Source organism: Protobothrops mucrosquamatus, unplaced genomic scaffold (assembly GCF_001527695.2).
Source record: "Protobothrops mucrosquamatus isolate PMUCROS unplaced genomic scaffold, P.Mucros_1.0 scaffold1264, whole genome shotgun sequence".
Classification (NCBI taxonomy): Eukaryota; Metazoa; Chordata; class Lepidosauria; order Squamata; family Viperidae; genus Protobothrops; species Protobothrops mucrosquamatus.
This window is the reverse complement of record NW_015387470.1, coordinates 27,820-45,969: the sequence shown is the minus strand read 5'-3', so window position 1 is coordinate 45,969 and position 18,150 is coordinate 27,820. Positions and strand designations below refer to the sequence as shown.

Here is an 18,150-nt window from a genome sequence, read left to right as displayed (position 1 = left end):
ACACACACACACACAACTGGCACTTAACCAACAGGAGTTGGATAACACAATTAACAACCATTAACGCAACTTGGGTCCAGGCCATTGTCAATTGGCTTAAGAAGAGGATCTAATTTTTCTGGAGTTCTAACTCGTTCTCCCCGCTTACTTTTTAAAAATTTCAAACTTCTTTTTATTTATTTATTTTACTTGTTTACTACACAAAGCCCTTTTTGTAAATCAGGTTTCTATGAACACCGTTTGTAAAATGTGCTTGGGTGCGTGATTCCTGAAGGGTTATCCCATTCTAAAAGTTTTGCTTTAGCAATGCTAAACAGCTCTTCCACAAGAGACCCCCCCCAAATTAAGATATGATTAATTTGCATCCAGTAGTATCAGACGTTTGACAGATAAGTAGTATATTAAACTGCCAATTCCTAACAATTTGAAAACCACAGACTTGTAAAAAATTCTAAATATATGTATAAAACCATAGCAACACCCCTTCCTTACGAGGGTTGTCTTGATAGGACGTACCCATAACACTGCTACTGCCCTAAATTGCCATTGACATTTACACAGCGGATGGTCGATTTGCTGTATTTTTAGATCCATCTGTGCAAATTACAGAGTCTCTGAGAAAGTACTTAACTCCCAACGTTTATTCAAAACCCTTGAAAACAACCTTTAGGATATTATCTCCATGGCTTGCTGTGCAAAAAAAAAAATTACAGTATTGTAGAGCCTTATTTTTTCTCAGAGTTTATGCATTGTTTACAACAGGACCATTTTCATTTGTGCTATTCAGTCAAGATCTGCTATCTAAACTACATTGTTCAGTGTTGGGTGTGAGCCCATCAAATGAACGATCCTTTTTTTTTTCCACAATTCCACTTTTGCAACAATGCCAGATATTTCAGAAGCTTGTGAAGGCACCTTAAATCTGCCTAGTCGATTTTTTTTAATCTTTATTCATCCTTGAAAGTTCCAAAATTCCTGGAATTCAAATACCATTAAGATTCTAAACTGTTGCTAGGCATCGTCATCACCTTGCCTACCGCAGTGTTCTTCCTTAATGTGATATTTTCAGATTAGTGGTCATTTCCACTTTCCATGTAGTCTCTGTCTATGTTGGGTTCCAGATAGATCCTGCTGAGGACTGATCACCATGGATCCTCAAAAGCCTACTTTTAAGAAAGAGTTAACTTTCAAGGAGTCACCTTCCCTCAAGTCTTCGATCAGTGGTTCTTCAGATCGATTATCTGACAGGAAAGGGTCATCTGACCGAGGGAGGACCTTTGACAGATGGAGATCTTCTGACAGAAGGAGGTCCTCCACCAGAGAGAGCTCATCTGACAGAAGACGATCATCTGCCAGGAGGCCCTCTACAAGAGAACCATACTTCAGAAGGAGGTCATCAGATGAGCGAGGGAGGACAGTTGACAGAAGGACTTCTTCTGATAGAAGGAGATCCTCCACCAGAGAGAGATCATCTGACAGAAGACGATCATCTGCCAGGAGGCCCTCTACAAGAGGACCATACTTCAGAAGAAGGTCATCAGATGAGCGAGGGAGGACCTTTGACAGAAGGACTTCTGACAGAAGGAGATCCTCCACCAGAGAGAGATCATCTGACAGAAGACGATCATCTGCCAGGAGGCCCTCTACAAGAGGACCATACTTCAGAAGGCGGTCATCAGCTGACCGAGGGAGGGCCTTTGACAGAAGGACATCTTCTGACAGAAGGTCTTCCACCAGAGATAGATCATCCGACAGAAGGCGATCATCTGCCAGGAGATCTTCTGCAAGGGAACCATATTTCAGAAGGAGGTCATCAGTTGACCGAGGGAGGACATTTGACAGGAGGAGACCTTCTGACAGAAGGCGGTCCTCCACCAGAGAGAGGTCTTTTGAAAGAAGAAAGTCATCTCTAAAGTGGCCATATTTCAGGAGGAGGTCAACAGCCAGGCCGACCTTCAGAAGATGGTCTCAAGTATCATCAGGTACCATTATAGCTAAATTCCTTCTCTCTTGCTCTTCTCCTTCTTCCTTCCTCCTTCCATCAGTGCGATCAATAATTTGATAAAAAGTCTTGCGACTGACCTTTTCAGATTTTGGGGTCAACAAATGCTGCTCATTGTGGAAAAGTCCCAGAGATGTTGACATCACTGTTACATTCCTGCATGTACTTACACAATAAATTAATGACTGCAGGCCAACTCTTTCTTTAAGCAGTACTTATTATTGATCGGTGAGCATCTCAGATGGCATCCAATGAAAGATGCATCGGATTCAACTTCAAATTTCTCACAAGGAGGCGGCCACCAATGCTTAGTAACAAATGCCTTTTCAAAGTTCCCAATATTTGAGGGGCTCCTACCAAGACGAGGTCAGACTATTTTTCAAAGCACCAAAAGGCAAGAAACAATGGTTGGAAACTAACCAAGGAGAGAAGGAACCTGGAATTCAGGAGAAATTTCCCAATAGTGGAATAGCTTGCCTTCAGAAGTTGTGGGTGCTCCATCTCTGAAGGCTTTCAAAAAGAGACTGGACAGCTATTTGTCTGAAATGATAGAGGGTCTCTTATATCATTTCAGGAGGTTGGGCTAGAAGACCTCCAAGGTCTGTTCCAACTATTATTATTCTATGTTCTAAAATAGGACTTTATAGGCAGTTTAAATGATATGCCGCTGAAATTTGCTATTTAAAGAGCAAACGCCATTAGACATCCTCAAGCGTTGGGACTCAACTTGGGATTGGATCCCATTTTACAAACATCTCCATGTTTTTCTTTATTTCCTACTAGCTGTACCCAGCCACGCGTTGCTGTGGCTCAGTCTGGTAAAAGTGTGTGTTGCTTTTACATCCAACAGATGGCGCTGTTTTTCAAAAAAGCATGTTTTTACCTGTCACAGGTGTGACATCTATATAATATAGGTATATAAAAACACACACGTATTCGAATGCAACGTTGTGTCAAAATTTCAAAGCAATCGATGAAGAACTTTCGGAGATTTAAGATTTTGAACAAACGAACATTTACATTTTTATTTATATAGATTATATAATTATATATATATTATATATAGAAGACAAAGCCCCTTGCTAAGCTTTGGCCTGAGCAAAAAGCTCAAGTGTAGAGCACGTCCATTAGATTAGGATGGCTAACTGCTTTATACTTTTGGCCAGGATCTACAAGCTTTGTAACCTATTCGTATTCTTTCTCTGCAGATGAAGAAAGTTTATATTCTGACTTAGAAGATGATGAGAGTGACTGGGATTCAGGTAAGCGCCCCCAAAAACATATTTCTAATCTTGCATATAATGCAAATTCTAATGCATTATGGGTTGGGTTGCTTCAAAATTTCATATTGTAGAAAAAATTGAGCCGGTGAGCTCGGGGGCGGGGCGGGGTAGAATCAGACTAAGGAAAGACAGGTTTTACATGCTGGTCTGATCCATACTTTGTGGACATTTTTCAGAATGCAACGAGAGTTTGATTTGAATAAACCAAAGTTGGCTTTATACAACATGCTCCAATATAAACCACGGTTTATAGTAGTTTGCACAATATGCTGTCTATTTATGGCTCAGGACAATTTCTTCCAATTACGCTGGTAAGAAAGAAAGCAAGATCTAAAGTTGACTAAAGCAGGGTCCTCACCCGTGGCAACTTTTAAGACTTGTGGACTTCAACTCCCAGAATTCCTCAGCCAGCAAAGCTGGCTGAGGAATTCTGGGAGTTGAAGTCCACAAGTCTTAAAGTTGCCAAGGGTGAGGACCCCTGGCCTAAAGGACAGGTTAAAAATGTAAATGTGGACCTTTTGTACAATATAGTCCAGAAGAATTGTGTTGTCTTAAGAAACTGGGCAGGATGGAGTTCTACACTAATGATTAAACAAAAAGCTCAGCTTTTGCATTTGTCACTTTAGATGAGTCTTCGGACATGGAGGATTCTGAACATACTTTGAGCACAACCATCAAAACAAATATTCAGATGGACGAGGATGGTCTAGGTATCATACTTATTCAGAATGGGCCTTATCTCCAAGTTTCGGGTGTAGTAGACAAAGGTGCTGCTGCCAAAGACGGCAAACTCCAAGCAGGTGAGGCGAAACCACAAAACCAGTGTGAGACCATACAAAACCAGTAACAAGATGAAGACCTATTCACTACAATAGGAAAAGGGTTTTTTAGTTCCCAAGTATGGAAAAACCCACCCTAAACTATACTCCAGGGGTCCTCAACCTTGGCGACTTTAAGACTTGTGGACTTCAACTCCCAGAATTCCTCAGCCAGCTCCCCAATGGGTGCTATAAGGGATCTAGCTCCCTTCAAAAGATTTGTCTAGAACAGGGGTCTTCAAACTTGGCCCTTTTATGACTTGTGGACTTCAACTTCCAGAATTCCTCAGCCAGGCACGCTGGCTGAGGAATTCTGGGAGTTGAAGTCCACAAGTCATAAAAGGGCCACGTTTGAAGACTCCTATCCTAGCATAAAATTTCAATCAATCAGGCTGCCCAGAGGCACCTTGTCTGGGAGGTGGGTGGCATAGAAAATCAATCAATAAATCAATCAACCAATCAATCTTCTTGGTGAAGGACTGCTTGATTTTTGAGCAATCAACACTTCGGGATGTGTTCTTTTATTGTTTTCCAGACCTTCACAAACACACATACACACACACACACACACACACCCCGTTTTATTGTTATGCTTGATTGAAGCTGATTACTTTCTTAAACTTACTCAGCACTGCAATTTTCAACTATGTTTCTTAAGCAATGATTGGCAGCTACCACGGATCAATCCCGTTGGTTTTTTTCTTCCCATTTCAGGAGATATCCTACTCAAAATTGGACACGCGAATGTCTTAGGCTGGACCTTGCGAGAACTCAGACAGCTCCTGCACACCGTTCCCATAGGAACCGTTCTGCAAATCCAGGTTTACAGGGATTTTATTAAGATCCCTACCCGGTGGCAGACGGCCCTCGTAAACATCCCTGAATTAAAAGGACCTGCAACAGAGTAAGAGAGCTTGTTATCTGTCCCAATTTTTGAGAAATAGATACTAAAAGCAGTGTGACGATTCCCTGCGGGAACTGATCCTTCTCTACATTTCAGCATAGAGAGTTACGCCAGTGAGGAAAATTGGACGAGCAGCGAAGACTCGGAGAACGAGAGTGAAGGGAAGGTTGAGGACAGCGAGGAGGGCAGTGAGGAAAGCTACCAAGAACCTGAACGCACAAGAGCTTTATCGGTGGGCGGTGTCCGTAGCGTCCACAGCTTCCATGGCATCCATGACGTCCGTAGCTTCCATGGGGTCCATAATGTCCGTAGCTTCCATGGCGTCCATAACGTCCGTAGCTTCCATGGCGTCCATAACGTCCGTAGCTTTCATGGCGTCCATAACATCCGTAGCTTCCATGGCATCCATAACGTCCATAGTGTCCATAACGTCCGTAGCTTCCACAGCGTCCATAACGTCCACAGCCTCCGTAACATGAAAGCTGTGCGCTCGCTTTCCGTCGAGCCTTTGATCCACCAACCCAAATGGATCTCCAAAGACTGGCACATTTTTGAAAGGAAAACCTATACCTTTACCGTGGGTTCCGACATCGGTTGTGACATTATGATCCATCAGGACTTTGAAACGGAAAGCGAGGCGGACATGTCGACGTTATACGTATCGTCATCCTCTCCGTACTGGACTATGCCCAAACATAAAGCCCCACCCTCAACTTCGTCTTCTTCCTCCGTGTCGGATGCATTTTGGCTTGAAAATGTTTCTTACGAACTTGAGTAGACGGGCCCCTGAATTTATCTTTGGCCTGGCCAAGATTGGGGGGCGCCGCATTGGACCTTTGGGCTGGATTTTCGTTTGCCCGCCCCGTTATCCCCGAACTGGAAATCAGTTTTCATCTGTTTGGAGATGGGAAAATCTGGGGGGGGGGGGGTTTGAAACGAGAAATGCCCTCCTATGGAGGAACTACCTTAGAAGGGACGAAGAAAACCACGATCAGTTTTCTTACAGTTTCCGGAAACCATCCTCTGAAGTATAAAACGGAAAGAGGTAGAGGTAAGAATTTACTTCAAAACCACCGCACCGATAGCGCTGCCTCTTACATGTCGTATAGATCAGAGGTCCCCAACCTTTTGGGCACCAGGGACCGGTTCCGTGGAGAGAGGCTTTTCCGCGGACTGAAGGCTGCGTGGTTTTGTGTGCTGCCTGCATCCCGCGGATGGGGCTTTGCTTGTTTGTGCGGCCCGGTACTGGTCCACGGACCGGGGTTTGGGGACCCCTGGTACACAGAATTCCCTTTGAAATAGCTAATCCCAAAGCCCAATATTCAGAACCTTTGTTTATACACCTTACGCTAGGACTCACTTTCTTAGTTTATTGATTTATTTTACAAGCCTTACAGCCCCGTCCAACCAAAGCTGGCAACTTCTGCAATCTAGTTTTTGGAGACAAAAGGCTGGCCATTCCATTGCTGTATGGCTTCTGCACTTTATTTGACGTAGGTAAATGGACATAGAAATCTGTTAAGCCAAAGCACCTGGAAGAGCAGTCGATCCGGCTGCTTTGGGGTTCACCTTACAGCCGTACCCTGTGTTTGCTTTCTTACAACTCGTCGGCAAAAGGGGTATTTGACAGGTTTCCCCGGGCTGTCATCGACTTCTTCCCGCTAATAAACTTCTTGGCCGCCTGAGAAAATAAAGCAGAAAGTATGGCTGGTAAAGATACTTAACAATTGGCAAAGTCTGTTCCTTTTTAAATATACTCTTTTAAGCTCACAGCCTCTTTTAAAATAACAGGGAGTCCTGGACTTATCATCACAAGGAGGACCAGAATTTTTGTTGCTAAGCAAGGCAGTTCTTAAGTGAGTACCTTTTTTTGGCCATGGTAGTTAAGCAAACCACAGCAGGTGTTAAAGGAATCATGCCGTCATTAAGTGAATCTGGCTGCCCCCTACTGACTGTCAGAAGCCAGCTGGGAAGGTCACAAATAGTGATCACAGGACCCCAGCATATTGTAACCGTTAAGGTCAAGGACTGCTCCTACCCCTTCTTTTCAGTGCGGTTGTAACTCTGAATGGTTGCTAAAGAAATGGTCATTAAGTCGAGGACTCCCTGTAGGGAGGCAATCTTTCTGACAGAACAGCAAACTCATGCTAATTTATCTCTGTCCCCTTTTCTATTAAATGCAGGCCTTCGAAGACAGTAAACATGGATGAAAATTAGAGGCAAATGCAGAATATCCCCAGTTCCAAACAATTATCGTTTACAGTGTGAGCAGTAAGAACACATTTACTTTGGAGTGTGCAAATTAACCACAGGCCCCAGCTTAATATAGCTGCAATCGGCATTACAGAATCTCGGCGCAAACTCTGACCCTTAGCACTGAAGGGGGGGTACCCATGATTCAGGGTTCAGTCAGTTATGAGGGGGGGTACCCATGATTCAGGGTTCAGTCAGTTATGAGGATTGTTGACTATTTTACGACGGAAATCATTTAAGACCCCAGAAGTGGCCCCCAATTCCTGCCTACTAAACGCAAAGGTGAAAACCTGCTTAATTTGATTTCTGATCTTATTATAATGACTGACTGGTGCGAGACTTACATTCACAACATCAGCCGTGGTCACCGACTCAATCTGTTCAACCACGCTGGCCGGAGATGTGTACGTCCCCGATGCCAACGCCTGGCTACCGATTTCGTTCAGCAAACCTTCTGAAGACTCCACGGCTGTAAAAAAAGCTGCCTTCAGCTGCTGCCTGTCAAGGAATGGGAGGGAAGGGAAGAACAGCAGCCTGATCACAACTCATAAAAATGGCATCTCTACAATGTACAGCAGGGGTGTCCAACCGTGTCGACTTTCAGACCCATGGAATCCAACGTCCAGAATTCCCCAGCCAGCATGCTGACAAGGTTGGATATCCCTGATACAAAGCTACTGTGTTTTAATGCGTTAGGGCAGGAGTCTTCAAACTTGGCCCTTTGATGACTTGTAGACTTCAACTCCCAGAAGTCCACAAGTCATAAAAGGGCCAAGTTTGAAGACCCCTGAGTCAGGGTTAGGAAAGTTTCCACAGGAAAGTGACAAAACATCTGTTGATTGTTACAAGTTAGGGAAAAGTCTTGAGTCTAAGATACACAAAAAGTGCCTTCCACAATGTGCAGCTTTTCCTTAGTAGGTCTAATTCAGGGGTAGGCAACCTTGGCTCTTTTATGTGTGGTGGACTTCAACTCCTAGAATTCCTGAGCCAGCATGGCTCAGCTGAGAAACCTCTCCCTTTCCCCTCAGCATGGCTGGCTCAGGAATTCTGGGAGTTGAAGTCCACGAGTCATAAAAGAGCCAAGGTTGCCTACCCCTGGTCTAATGTCAGGCACAAAGAATGAGGACCATCCATTAGTTAACTAAAGTTTATCACCCAGTTTGATTCGTAAGCTTTTCAATGCATTACCCCGACAATGCTGACTTTCTCAAAACTATGGTACAGGTTCTCGATTAACTGATCATGAGATAAATACTGAAAAAAATGGGAGAAAAAAAATGTGCACTAAGGATAAAACTGAATACATTTCCAATTATGGTCGCTTTGCTTTCAACAAACATTTATTTTGTGTTATTTATTTTGTGTTGCAGCTTGAATCCCAAGGATGTAGGTTACGCTAAAGCGGCCATCACTGTGGCATTAAGGAGATTCTCTAAGGAAGGCAACGTGAGGAAAGTCATCTGAAAAATTTCACTTATGCAACTGGCAACAAAAATAAGTTTCGGTAAAATATCTCCAAGAGAAAAATGCCATAATCATGCACTTTATCAAATCATGTAATAAATAACTTCAGAATAAACAGATTTTGGATAACGGTGTTTTTGCTCCTTTTTTAAAAAAAGATAATAATAATAAAGCTGGAAGGGATCTTGGAGGTCATCTAGTCCAACCCCCTGCTCAGGCAGGAAAGCCTATACCATTTCAGACAAATGGCTGTCCAGTCTCTTCTTAAAAACTTCCAGTGTTGGAGCATTCACCGCTTCTGGAGGCAGGTTGTTCCACTGGTTAATTGTTCTAACTGTCAGGAAGTTTCTCCTCAGTTCTAGGCTGCTTCTCTCCTTGATCCAACTGGTTGCAAATACAACACATTGTTTGGCCACTTATCTCAGTATTCCCTCGACTTACACAGCAATGATTAAGAATCTCAAGCAGACATGGCTCTTGAGACACCAGAAAAGTTCTGCATTCAACCAGATTGGTGAAGTCGTTAAGGTGCCGGCATAGAAACCAAGGGACTGAGTTCTAGTCTTGCCTTAGACAGGAAAATTGGCTTGGGCGACCTTGGGCCAATCAGCAAGAGATGGTGCATTTGAATCCCATCTTAGCCATGAAAACCTGCTAAGTGACTTTGGGCCAGCTCCTCTCTTGCTTAGCCCAACCCACCTCAAAGGGTTGTTTTGTGGGAGAAATAGGAGGAGGAAAGAGTCTTATATATGTTCACCACTTTGAATTACTTATGAATTAATAAAGGCGGGATAAAACTCAAAACAAACAAGCAAACACGTACTAAAAACCACATGCTCTCTCTCTGTTACAGCCTTCCTTCTGAATTCCACTTTGTTGTTCATTTTGGCTGTGATTTATTTTATTTTTTTTGAAACTCTAGCTTAATAAAGTTTCAACAGATCCAGAGAATTATTTTACACGTGCCCATACCGGATTGTCAAGAAAGTTTAAACGGGAAAGAAGGAGCCACAATATTTTTGGAGAGTGAACAAGTCACCCTATAACCAAAAAATCTTTGGGGGGGGAGGGGGGAGCAAAACTTACTTGGCTCTCTTCACTTCTTCTTCAGTAACTCCACCCTCGGAAACCGCCTTCACTTGATTCAAAGCAGTTTTGATTACCTCGACACAACCATGATATATAAAATACGTTACTTTGGGCTGCAATAATTGCAGGTACTCCACCCTCAAAAGACACCCGTTTTTCCCCTTGAGTCCCTCCCAAAGGAGTTGCACCTTTTGGCACACCCACCCTAAGAACACACTTGGGAGTGGCAAGCAATTCACAGGCCTCGAGGTGATCTGGAGTTACATCAACCCTGATAACTTACCTCCCTGGTGGCTGAAGCTGGAGAGATGGTATATATGCCAAAAAGACCAGAATCAGAGTAATTTACATTGAATGCTGTAACCTGTAACAGAAGGCCACTTCAGTTAGCGTATTCTAGCATATTATTTTCCCCCCCAATATAACCTATTTTTTAACACTGCAATCTGCTGGGAGTTAAGGTGAAATTTAAACTTTTGCTTACAAACTAAGATTCCTACTTAATGAAATCTAGATAAATTAATTTCATGTACTTTGCCGAAAGAGAAAAGCATGTTTTTTTTAGTTCAGGGGTTTCCAACCGGGGATTTGAAAACTTGGGTTTTCAAAATTATAGTCTATAATTATATTATAGTCTATATAGTATAAATTATAGTCTATATAGTAAAAAAGATGTTGAGACTCTAGAAAGAGTACAGAGAAGAGCTACAAAGATGATTAGGGGACTGTAGGCAAAAACATACAAGGAACAATTGCTGGAATTGGGCATGTCGAGTTTAAGGAAGAGAAGGACGAGGGGGGACATGATAGCAGTGTTCCAATGTCTCAGGGGCTGCCCCAAAGAAGAGGGAGTCAAGCTATTCTCCAAAGCCCCTGAGGGCAGGACAAGAAGCAACGGATGGAAACTCATCAAGGAGAGAAGCAACCTAGAACTAAGGAGAAACTTCCTGACAGTTAGAACAATTAACCAGTGGAACAATCTGCCTCCAGAAGCGGGGAATGCTCCAACACTGGAAGTTTTTAAGATGAAACTGGACAGCCATTTGTCCAAAATGGTATAGAGTTTCCTGCCTGAGCAGGGGGTTGGACTAGATGACCTCCAAGGTCCCTTCCAGCTTTACTACTACTACTACTACTACTACTACTACTACTACTACTACTACTATTATTATTATTATTATTATTAGCATAATTTGTTGCCGTTATTTCGAACTTTTGGAAGGGGTGCGAGAATGTTTTAGAAGTGTTCTAGGGGTGCAGAGTATAGAAAAGTTTGGGAACCGCTGTTTTAGTTGATGCACTATTGTCTACAACAGGGGTCTTCAAACTTGGCCCTTTTATGACTTGTGGAATTCAACTCCCAGAATTCTTCAGCCAGGAATTCTGGGAGTTGAAGTCCACAACTCATAAAAGGGCCACGTTTGAAGACCCCTGGTCTACAAGGATCTTATAAGATGCAGCTATTCCCATAGCAGAGAAGAATGCTTCTTCTAACTGGTGCCCAGGATTGCAAGACGTCTTAAAGGCTTCCTTTAAAATTTTTTTTTTAAAAAGTGATGATCAGTGAATGCAAGTTGATTATCATTAACCTGATTATACAGTTCAAGGGCTGAAAGAGGTATTTTGTCACCTCTGGCATGAACCAAGGGCAAAACTGATGGAAGAACCTCGTATTTATATTCATTAAAAAGAGACTACCTAGTCCTCATTTGGTGACTAATCATAGTTATGACGGTGGAGAAAAAGTAACTCTGTTCACATATTTATCACCGTTTTAGGTTTAAAATCAAAGGGAAGTTGAAGCAAACTCACAATCCAATTGGCTAAACAAGGAATATTTGTAGTGCCAAAAACGGCCTGGAGTTATTTTGCCACGCACAGCCCCAAAATATAAAGAAGACCTTCTAGGCCCTTGATATAAAGGAAAAAAATAAGTGTCAGTGCTTACATCAAAGGGTAAGGAAGTTGTTTTTGCAATCTCCTGGACAAGTTTGCTGGTAATCCTGCTTCCTCTCTTAATGAGAGGTCCTGCTCCAAGGATATTTTGAAGGACGCTAAATGCATTCACTTCTGCACCTCCCATAGCAGCTCCCTCTGCTACTACAACCGCATGGACGAGGTCATCACCATGCTGTTCTCGGATTTCACCTTAAGAGAAGAGGAGAAATAACAGTAAAAGTTCTAAGGACAAGTAGTCCCTCGACTTATGACAATTCAGCCCCAAAATTATGTTGCTGAGACATTTGTTTACTGAGTTTTGCCCCATTTTACAACCTTATTGTTAACGCTGCGGTTTTTAAGTCCGTAACACAGTTGGTTAAGTGAATCTGGCTTTTCCCCTTGAATTTTGCTTGTCAGAAGGTCGCAAAAGGGGATCACGTGACCCCGGGACACTGCAACTGTCATCAATGTGAGTCAGCTGCCAAGTGTCTGAATTTTGATCAGGTGACCACGGGGACGCTGTAATAGTCGTGAGTGTGAAAAGCTATCATAAGTCACTGTTCTCAGTGCCATTGTAACTTGGGTCACTAACTCAACTGTTGGAAGTCAATAACTGCCAGGAATTGCTAAATATTCCCAGCCATCTAAGAGTGCTGAAAAAAGGCACCCCACTCACAAAGCCAGAGTAGAAGACTGTCACTCACCTCCGCGATATTTGGCTTTTTCGCCAGCCATGCCAGCCCCGCTACGAATGTTAAGGAACTGTTCTCCCACTTGCTTTAGGTCCTCGTGGCTGACACCTGCAAGACGCCCGAGTCAGAAGGAACACCCCAAAATGAAAAAAAGTGTTGTCTTTTAACAGAATTCAGGACGGCGTAAAACAGAAAGGGCAGATTACATACCGAGTCCCACCAAGGCCATGCGGGCACTTGTGAAGTTGTTCTGGACATATTGGTGCAACTGTGTGAGAGAGAGAGATAAACTCTTCAAAAGAGCTGACTGTCATGGTTCCGACAGATGAAACTCTTCAAAGAACTTCGAGGCATTGTTTACCTTAAAGAATCTTTATTTTGAGTAGCATAACATCGGGACTACATAATCGAAGCCAAAAACTGAGTTCCCCTCCCGAGCACATAGTATCAAAGCACAATTCCCTCCTCCAGTTAACAGTCATAAATCACATTCCCCAATTAGTTTGAAGCACAGCTCTCCCTCCTGTTCTCCAGCCCGCCAATTCTTACAATCTCTTATTTCAATAACCTTGGTTCTCACATTAGGTTCAGTGTTGTTATGTCTAGTTAGACTCTCATGCACATTCCTCCCCCCTCACCAGCATCACCTAGCTCTAAAAGCAAAAAGAAGAAAATGGCTGCATCTCCATCTCTTGTCAATGCAAAACCATCCGATGTTAGCAGGGTTGACACTGACATGTAACTAACGTGAGAGGATAAAAAGGATCCTTCTGGATCACATACAAAGTTCTCCACTCTGCCATAGAGCAATTAAAAAGATGCCTCCATTTAGTCCGCCAGCAGAATGGGAAAACTTCCTTCCACCGCTGGGGCGCCCAGCTCCTCTCTTCGATAGTAAAGGCAGAATAATCACAACTTCTTGCCCTGTTGTTGCAAAGTGAGTTTTGCCTGAATTAAGCGATCTTTTTTGGCCGCTGTAAAGCAAATCACGGCGGCTGTTAAATGAACCATGAGGTCGTTAAGCGAATCAGGCTTCGTCCCATTGACTTTGCTCGTTGGATGCCAGCTGGGAAGGTCGCAAATGCCCATCACATGACCCGGGGATGCTACAACTGTTATAAATACATGCCAGTTGCCAAGCACCAGCATGTTGATCAGGTGACCACAAGGATGCTGCGACAGTCATAAGTGTGAGGACTGGCTGTAAGTCATTTTTTTCAGGGCTGTTAATTTTGGAACAGTTGCCAAACGAAGGGTGGTTAAGTCAAAAATTACCTGTATTTTTCTGTCTTATCTGATCCCTCTTAAAGACTACTGAGCTGATACTCGTCGTTACGTCTGAGGCTGGCATATTTTGCTAACCATTCCTGCAAGATCTGAAGCCCTGCCTTGTCTGAGTCTATGGATGAACAAAGCAGAGCATCTCCATGTACTATCCCTGCAAAAGTACCATTCAGATTCTTGCCTGTTCTGATGTAATTTTGCCAATCATGAAATCTGGACAATACAAAGAATTAGCCAGGGCGTTTCGGTAAGCGGCTGCGTGCAAATTCTCCAGAACACCTAGGCAAAAAAAACCAAAAAAAAACAAACCAGAAGGGAACACTTTAATTGACTATGAAGCAAGTCAAAGAACTTTTTCTTCTTATTTTAATTGCGTCCACTGCCCAGAGTCACCAGCGTGAGATGAGCAGCTATATTAATGTAATCAATAAAATCTGTATCCAAACTGTGTTCTACCAGGAAAAAAATCGTGTTTTCTCTCAACTGAGACACCCGTGACAGGATTTTCTTTTTAATAAAAAAAAAAGTAGAAATGAACACTTCCTAACAAACTAGCAAAGGCATAAATTACTGATATTGACTGGGAGTTAGTGGTACCTAACCTTAGGTAATTAGTAATGGAGACCTACCCACACTCAGGTCTCTTTATCATAGGAAAGAATAAGAATTGTTGACTAAAAGCAACTGCACTCACAGAGAGCGCAATAGTTTTGAACGTAGACTTAGTAGGCCACTTTCAAAACATATTCAGAACACTGCTGTAATAATGAGCAAGTTATTTGGATTTTCTTTTTTTAAAAAATAGGAATGATAGACCGCCTGTGGCCTAAATCTAAAAAAAGAACAATTTGTCAGACTCGTGTTTGAATTCTGCAATGTCCTCTATCAGTCTAAAACACGGATCTCCAAACTGGGCAACTTTTAAGACTTGTGGACTTCAACTCCCAGAATTCCTCAGTCAGCACGGCATAAAAGTTATAAGTTTAAGACCCACACATCTTACAGTTGCCAAATTTGGAGACCCTTGGTCTAAAAGGGCAGGAGATAAGAGGAAAGCAAAATAATGGAATTGGAAAAATGAAAGGGGTGGACTCACTTGTGTTCCTCATGTAGCAATTAATCTCTGAAGAAACAGAGTCATAGCAGGAAAAATTTCCCACCCATTTTAAAGAACTATAGCCAACCAACTTTAAAAAAAACACACACACACTTACAGGTCTGGGGAATATGAAAGGCAATTTCTTTGTCAACTTTTAGACGGGTAGTGAGTTCAGATACCTCCCACAGCCTGAATTCCGGAGCAGTAGTGACATTTATTAAATATTCCAGCACAGTATCACTGAATAAAGCAAGCAAAAAAAAGGGGGGGGCTTTCAACAGAAGAATGATTAGAAAAAAATGTTCCACAATTTTATCAAGGAGAATGCTCACTGGGTGAACTGAAAAGGGGGATTTGTTACACAGTTAGATGCTTACATGTAATCACGCAGACATTCAACGGAATAAACCATGTTTTCCCGTGTAGCAGTCACACTAGAGAAAAGAACAAAAATGAAGAACTTGCAGAACAGAAAATATATCGGAAATATCTGAAATCTAGCATTAGCCACATTGTGGAATGAATGGATGGAGGTGTGGGGGGGTGTGGGGGGTGTCATCACTAGTATTAAGGTGAGATTATCAAACCAACAGTCTTGCTCTTACAACTTGTCTATCTTCCAATACACTTGAGAAAATACTTGTGCAAAACAAATCACGAAAATTCCCTCTGTAAATCCAGAAAATCTTTGTGATAGGCTCAATTTTGATGATTCAATATGACAGGCTTCCAGTTTTTCTGTTCGTTTAAAGACCTCAGCTGCTCTGTTGCCTACCATGAGCAATTCAAATTCCTTAGCAGTTTATTTGACAAAATACAAAACTCAAAATATGCGCCTTTTAATGGAAAGAATCGCCCAGTGAGCAAACCGCTCGTGAGAATCCATCTCCATTTCCCCAAACCCTTCAAAAAAAAAAAAAAGGCGAACTTTTAGTAACAAACCTGAGATTAGCCGCAACGCTGTCAATGCCCGTGACGATCTTAAAGGAAGAAGCTCCTTTTGTGCTCTGATGGAAAAAGGGGAAAAAAGGTTTAAGATTCTGAGCTGCAATGGAAAAAATAGGTACTACCGGAAGAAGGGAGGAAACACGTGATGGTGTAATATTGGATCTAGATTGAAGAAGTTAATATATACCACTGGATTACTAATGGACCCAGACAACATGTTGTCTATTATGCATTTGATTGTAAAACTAGAAAATTAATAAAATATTTATTTAAAAATAAATAAATTCTGAGCTGTAACTATCAAGGCAAAGGGCAGCCCGAAAGAAATATAACTCTGCCCTTGTGCATTATAACCAGACACATTGAATCAATCTCATTGTTTCGAGCTATTTAGCTTATGATGGGCAGGATTGAGAAAGATGAGGCAAAGCAAAGGAGAATTGAGCTAAGTGGTCGATATTTTTGGGAAATTCTAAAGGCCTGGAGCCTATCCATCCTAACACCACTAGACTATATTAGAGGAGTCACAGCTTCTTAACCCTGCTCTGCTCTGGGCCTCTTGCTCTCCCACTCTGATGACAAAATATGGTAAAATATGAGGGACATAAAGTTTAGATAAATTCACTGCTTAAAAACTGAATCTATCAACAGTATTAACGTTAATTAATGCTAACTAGTAATGCTACCTGAAGGAAGGCAAACTAAGGTAATTATAGCATATAACCGTAATATGTTAAGATTACTTAGAGTTGACTTTCAATGGCAAAAGGGGCCCTACAACATTTGCTTTTAAGCACCTTAAATTGATCCATAATTTTAGCTTATTCACGTTAGGCTGGAATTAACCCTGGCCTAATGTGTTATGTGAAACCATTCATTGTATTGTAAGCAGCATTTCCAAATTACAAAACAATCAGGCAGTATTAGCCCACTGCGCTTCAAAGCTTCTAATTTTGGAGGCCAATCGCTGGCAACCAATTTGGCTAACTGGGCCATTCTATATCCTTTCTCTTTGGGCCATTTTTTTTTTAACACAGGGGGAAAAAATGATTCTTTCATCATTTTATCTGGACTTTACTCAGCTGCCTGACTGATTCTCCCACCTCAAATTCACGTTTAGTGCATTTGACTTTCTAGAACAGTGGTTCTCAACCTTTTTAATGCCGCGACCCCCAACCGGTCGTAAGTCGAGGACTAAACCGGCCGTAAGTCGAGGACTAAACCGGTCGTAAGTCGAGGACTAAACCGGTCGTAAGTCGAGGACTACCCAACCGGTCATAAGTTGAGGACTTTCCCTGCCCGGGAGCGCCGCGCATGCGTGGTTCCGCCCCCTGCACCGGCCGAGGCGTAGCTGGCAAGCGCAGAGACGGAGCAGGCCGACCACCAGCTGGCCCAGCCCAAGGGAGGTAAGGCACCCGCCGGAAAAGGGAAAAAAAATGGCGGACAGCCTTGCTTGGCGATCCCCGTGAAATGGTCGATCGACCCCAAATGGGGTCGCGACCCATAGGTTGAGAACCGCTGTTCTAGAAGAAAATCAACAAGGGCAACTCACCAGGCTGCTTGCAAGACGGAGCAGATGCGACGTTCCCAAATTGCTGGAAGTCTCATATCTACTGCCTGCTTTAATGAAGAGACCAATGCTAGAAACTGGGCAATAGTTTTCCAGGGAGGCAATCACCAAGCCACTTGATAATTTTGTGATCTGCATTTAGGAAAAGAGATGTCGGTCCATGTAAGGCTCATGTGACTATACCCTTAAACAAAAATGTCAAAATGCAAAGAATACTTCAAGTTCAGACCGACCTCAAGATCCTCAGGGGGAAGCTGCACTCGGGGTATTACAGAGCCTTTAACTTTGGGTGCAGCCTGGACAGAATAAAACCTCTTCTGTAAAGGAGAGTACAAGTGTAAGACAAATTTGTATGTGTGTGTGTGTAAGCTTTTTTTAAAAAAATGACAGTAAGATAACGTTTGCAACACCCTAAAAACATTTTAAAATACCACAAAAATTAAATACAAATCAGAAAACAAGTCCCAGCCCACTTGGGAGTGCAATTCTTCATCCGAGAGTTGTATGTTTATTTATTTTTCATTTTATTAAATGTATCGACCATCTTTCTTACACAAAGTAACTCTGGGAGATTTACAATATTGGAAAAGATAAACGTTTTACAAAAACCTATACACAATAGGAATTATTTTTTTTAAAAAAAGATAAATAGGCAACCCAGCTAAAAGATAGGGAAGGGGGATCTGTTATTAGACTGATGGACAAATAACAGATCCCCCCACCCCCGCTCAGGTAAAAGGGAGGGAGGTGGAATCTGTTATTAATCTGATTGACAGACTAATAACAGATTTCCCCCCCCCCCG

The 18,150-nt window shown here is 42.4% G+C and overlaps 1 protein-coding gene across 1 annotated transcript in view; it reads right to left on the bottom strand.

Moving 5' to 3' along the window:
• Nucleotides 1-6,470: 6,470 nt before the first annotated feature.
• LOC107292094 (cytochrome b-c1 complex subunit 2, mitochondrial) overlaps nucleotides 6,471-18,150 on the bottom strand; it is a 13,774-nt gene continuing 2,094 nt past the window's right edge. Inside the window, exons 2-14 of the mRNA XM_015821153.1 lie at nucleotides 17,581-17,664; nucleotides 17,330-17,479; nucleotides 15,772-15,836; nucleotides 15,207-15,263; nucleotides 14,945-15,069; nucleotides 13,912-14,009; nucleotides 12,657-12,714; nucleotides 12,459-12,554; nucleotides 11,762-11,961; nucleotides 10,097-10,177; nucleotides 9,811-9,887; nucleotides 7,605-7,758; nucleotides 6,471-6,688 (exon numbers count right to left, since the gene is read on the bottom strand). Of these exons, the coding sequence (XP_015676639.1) occupies nucleotides 6,605-6,688; nucleotides 7,605-7,758; nucleotides 9,811-9,887; nucleotides 10,097-10,177; nucleotides 11,762-11,961; nucleotides 12,459-12,554; nucleotides 12,657-12,714; nucleotides 13,912-14,009; nucleotides 14,945-15,069; nucleotides 15,207-15,263; nucleotides 15,772-15,836; nucleotides 17,330-17,479; nucleotides 17,581-17,664 (1,329 nt within the window). The 3' untranslated portion in view covers nucleotides 6,471-6,604. The remainder of the gene's footprint in view (nucleotides 6,689-7,604; nucleotides 7,759-9,810; nucleotides 9,888-10,096; nucleotides 10,178-11,761; nucleotides 11,962-12,458; nucleotides 12,555-12,656; nucleotides 12,715-13,911; nucleotides 14,010-14,944; nucleotides 15,070-15,206; nucleotides 15,264-15,771; nucleotides 15,837-17,329; nucleotides 17,480-17,580; nucleotides 17,665-18,150) is intronic.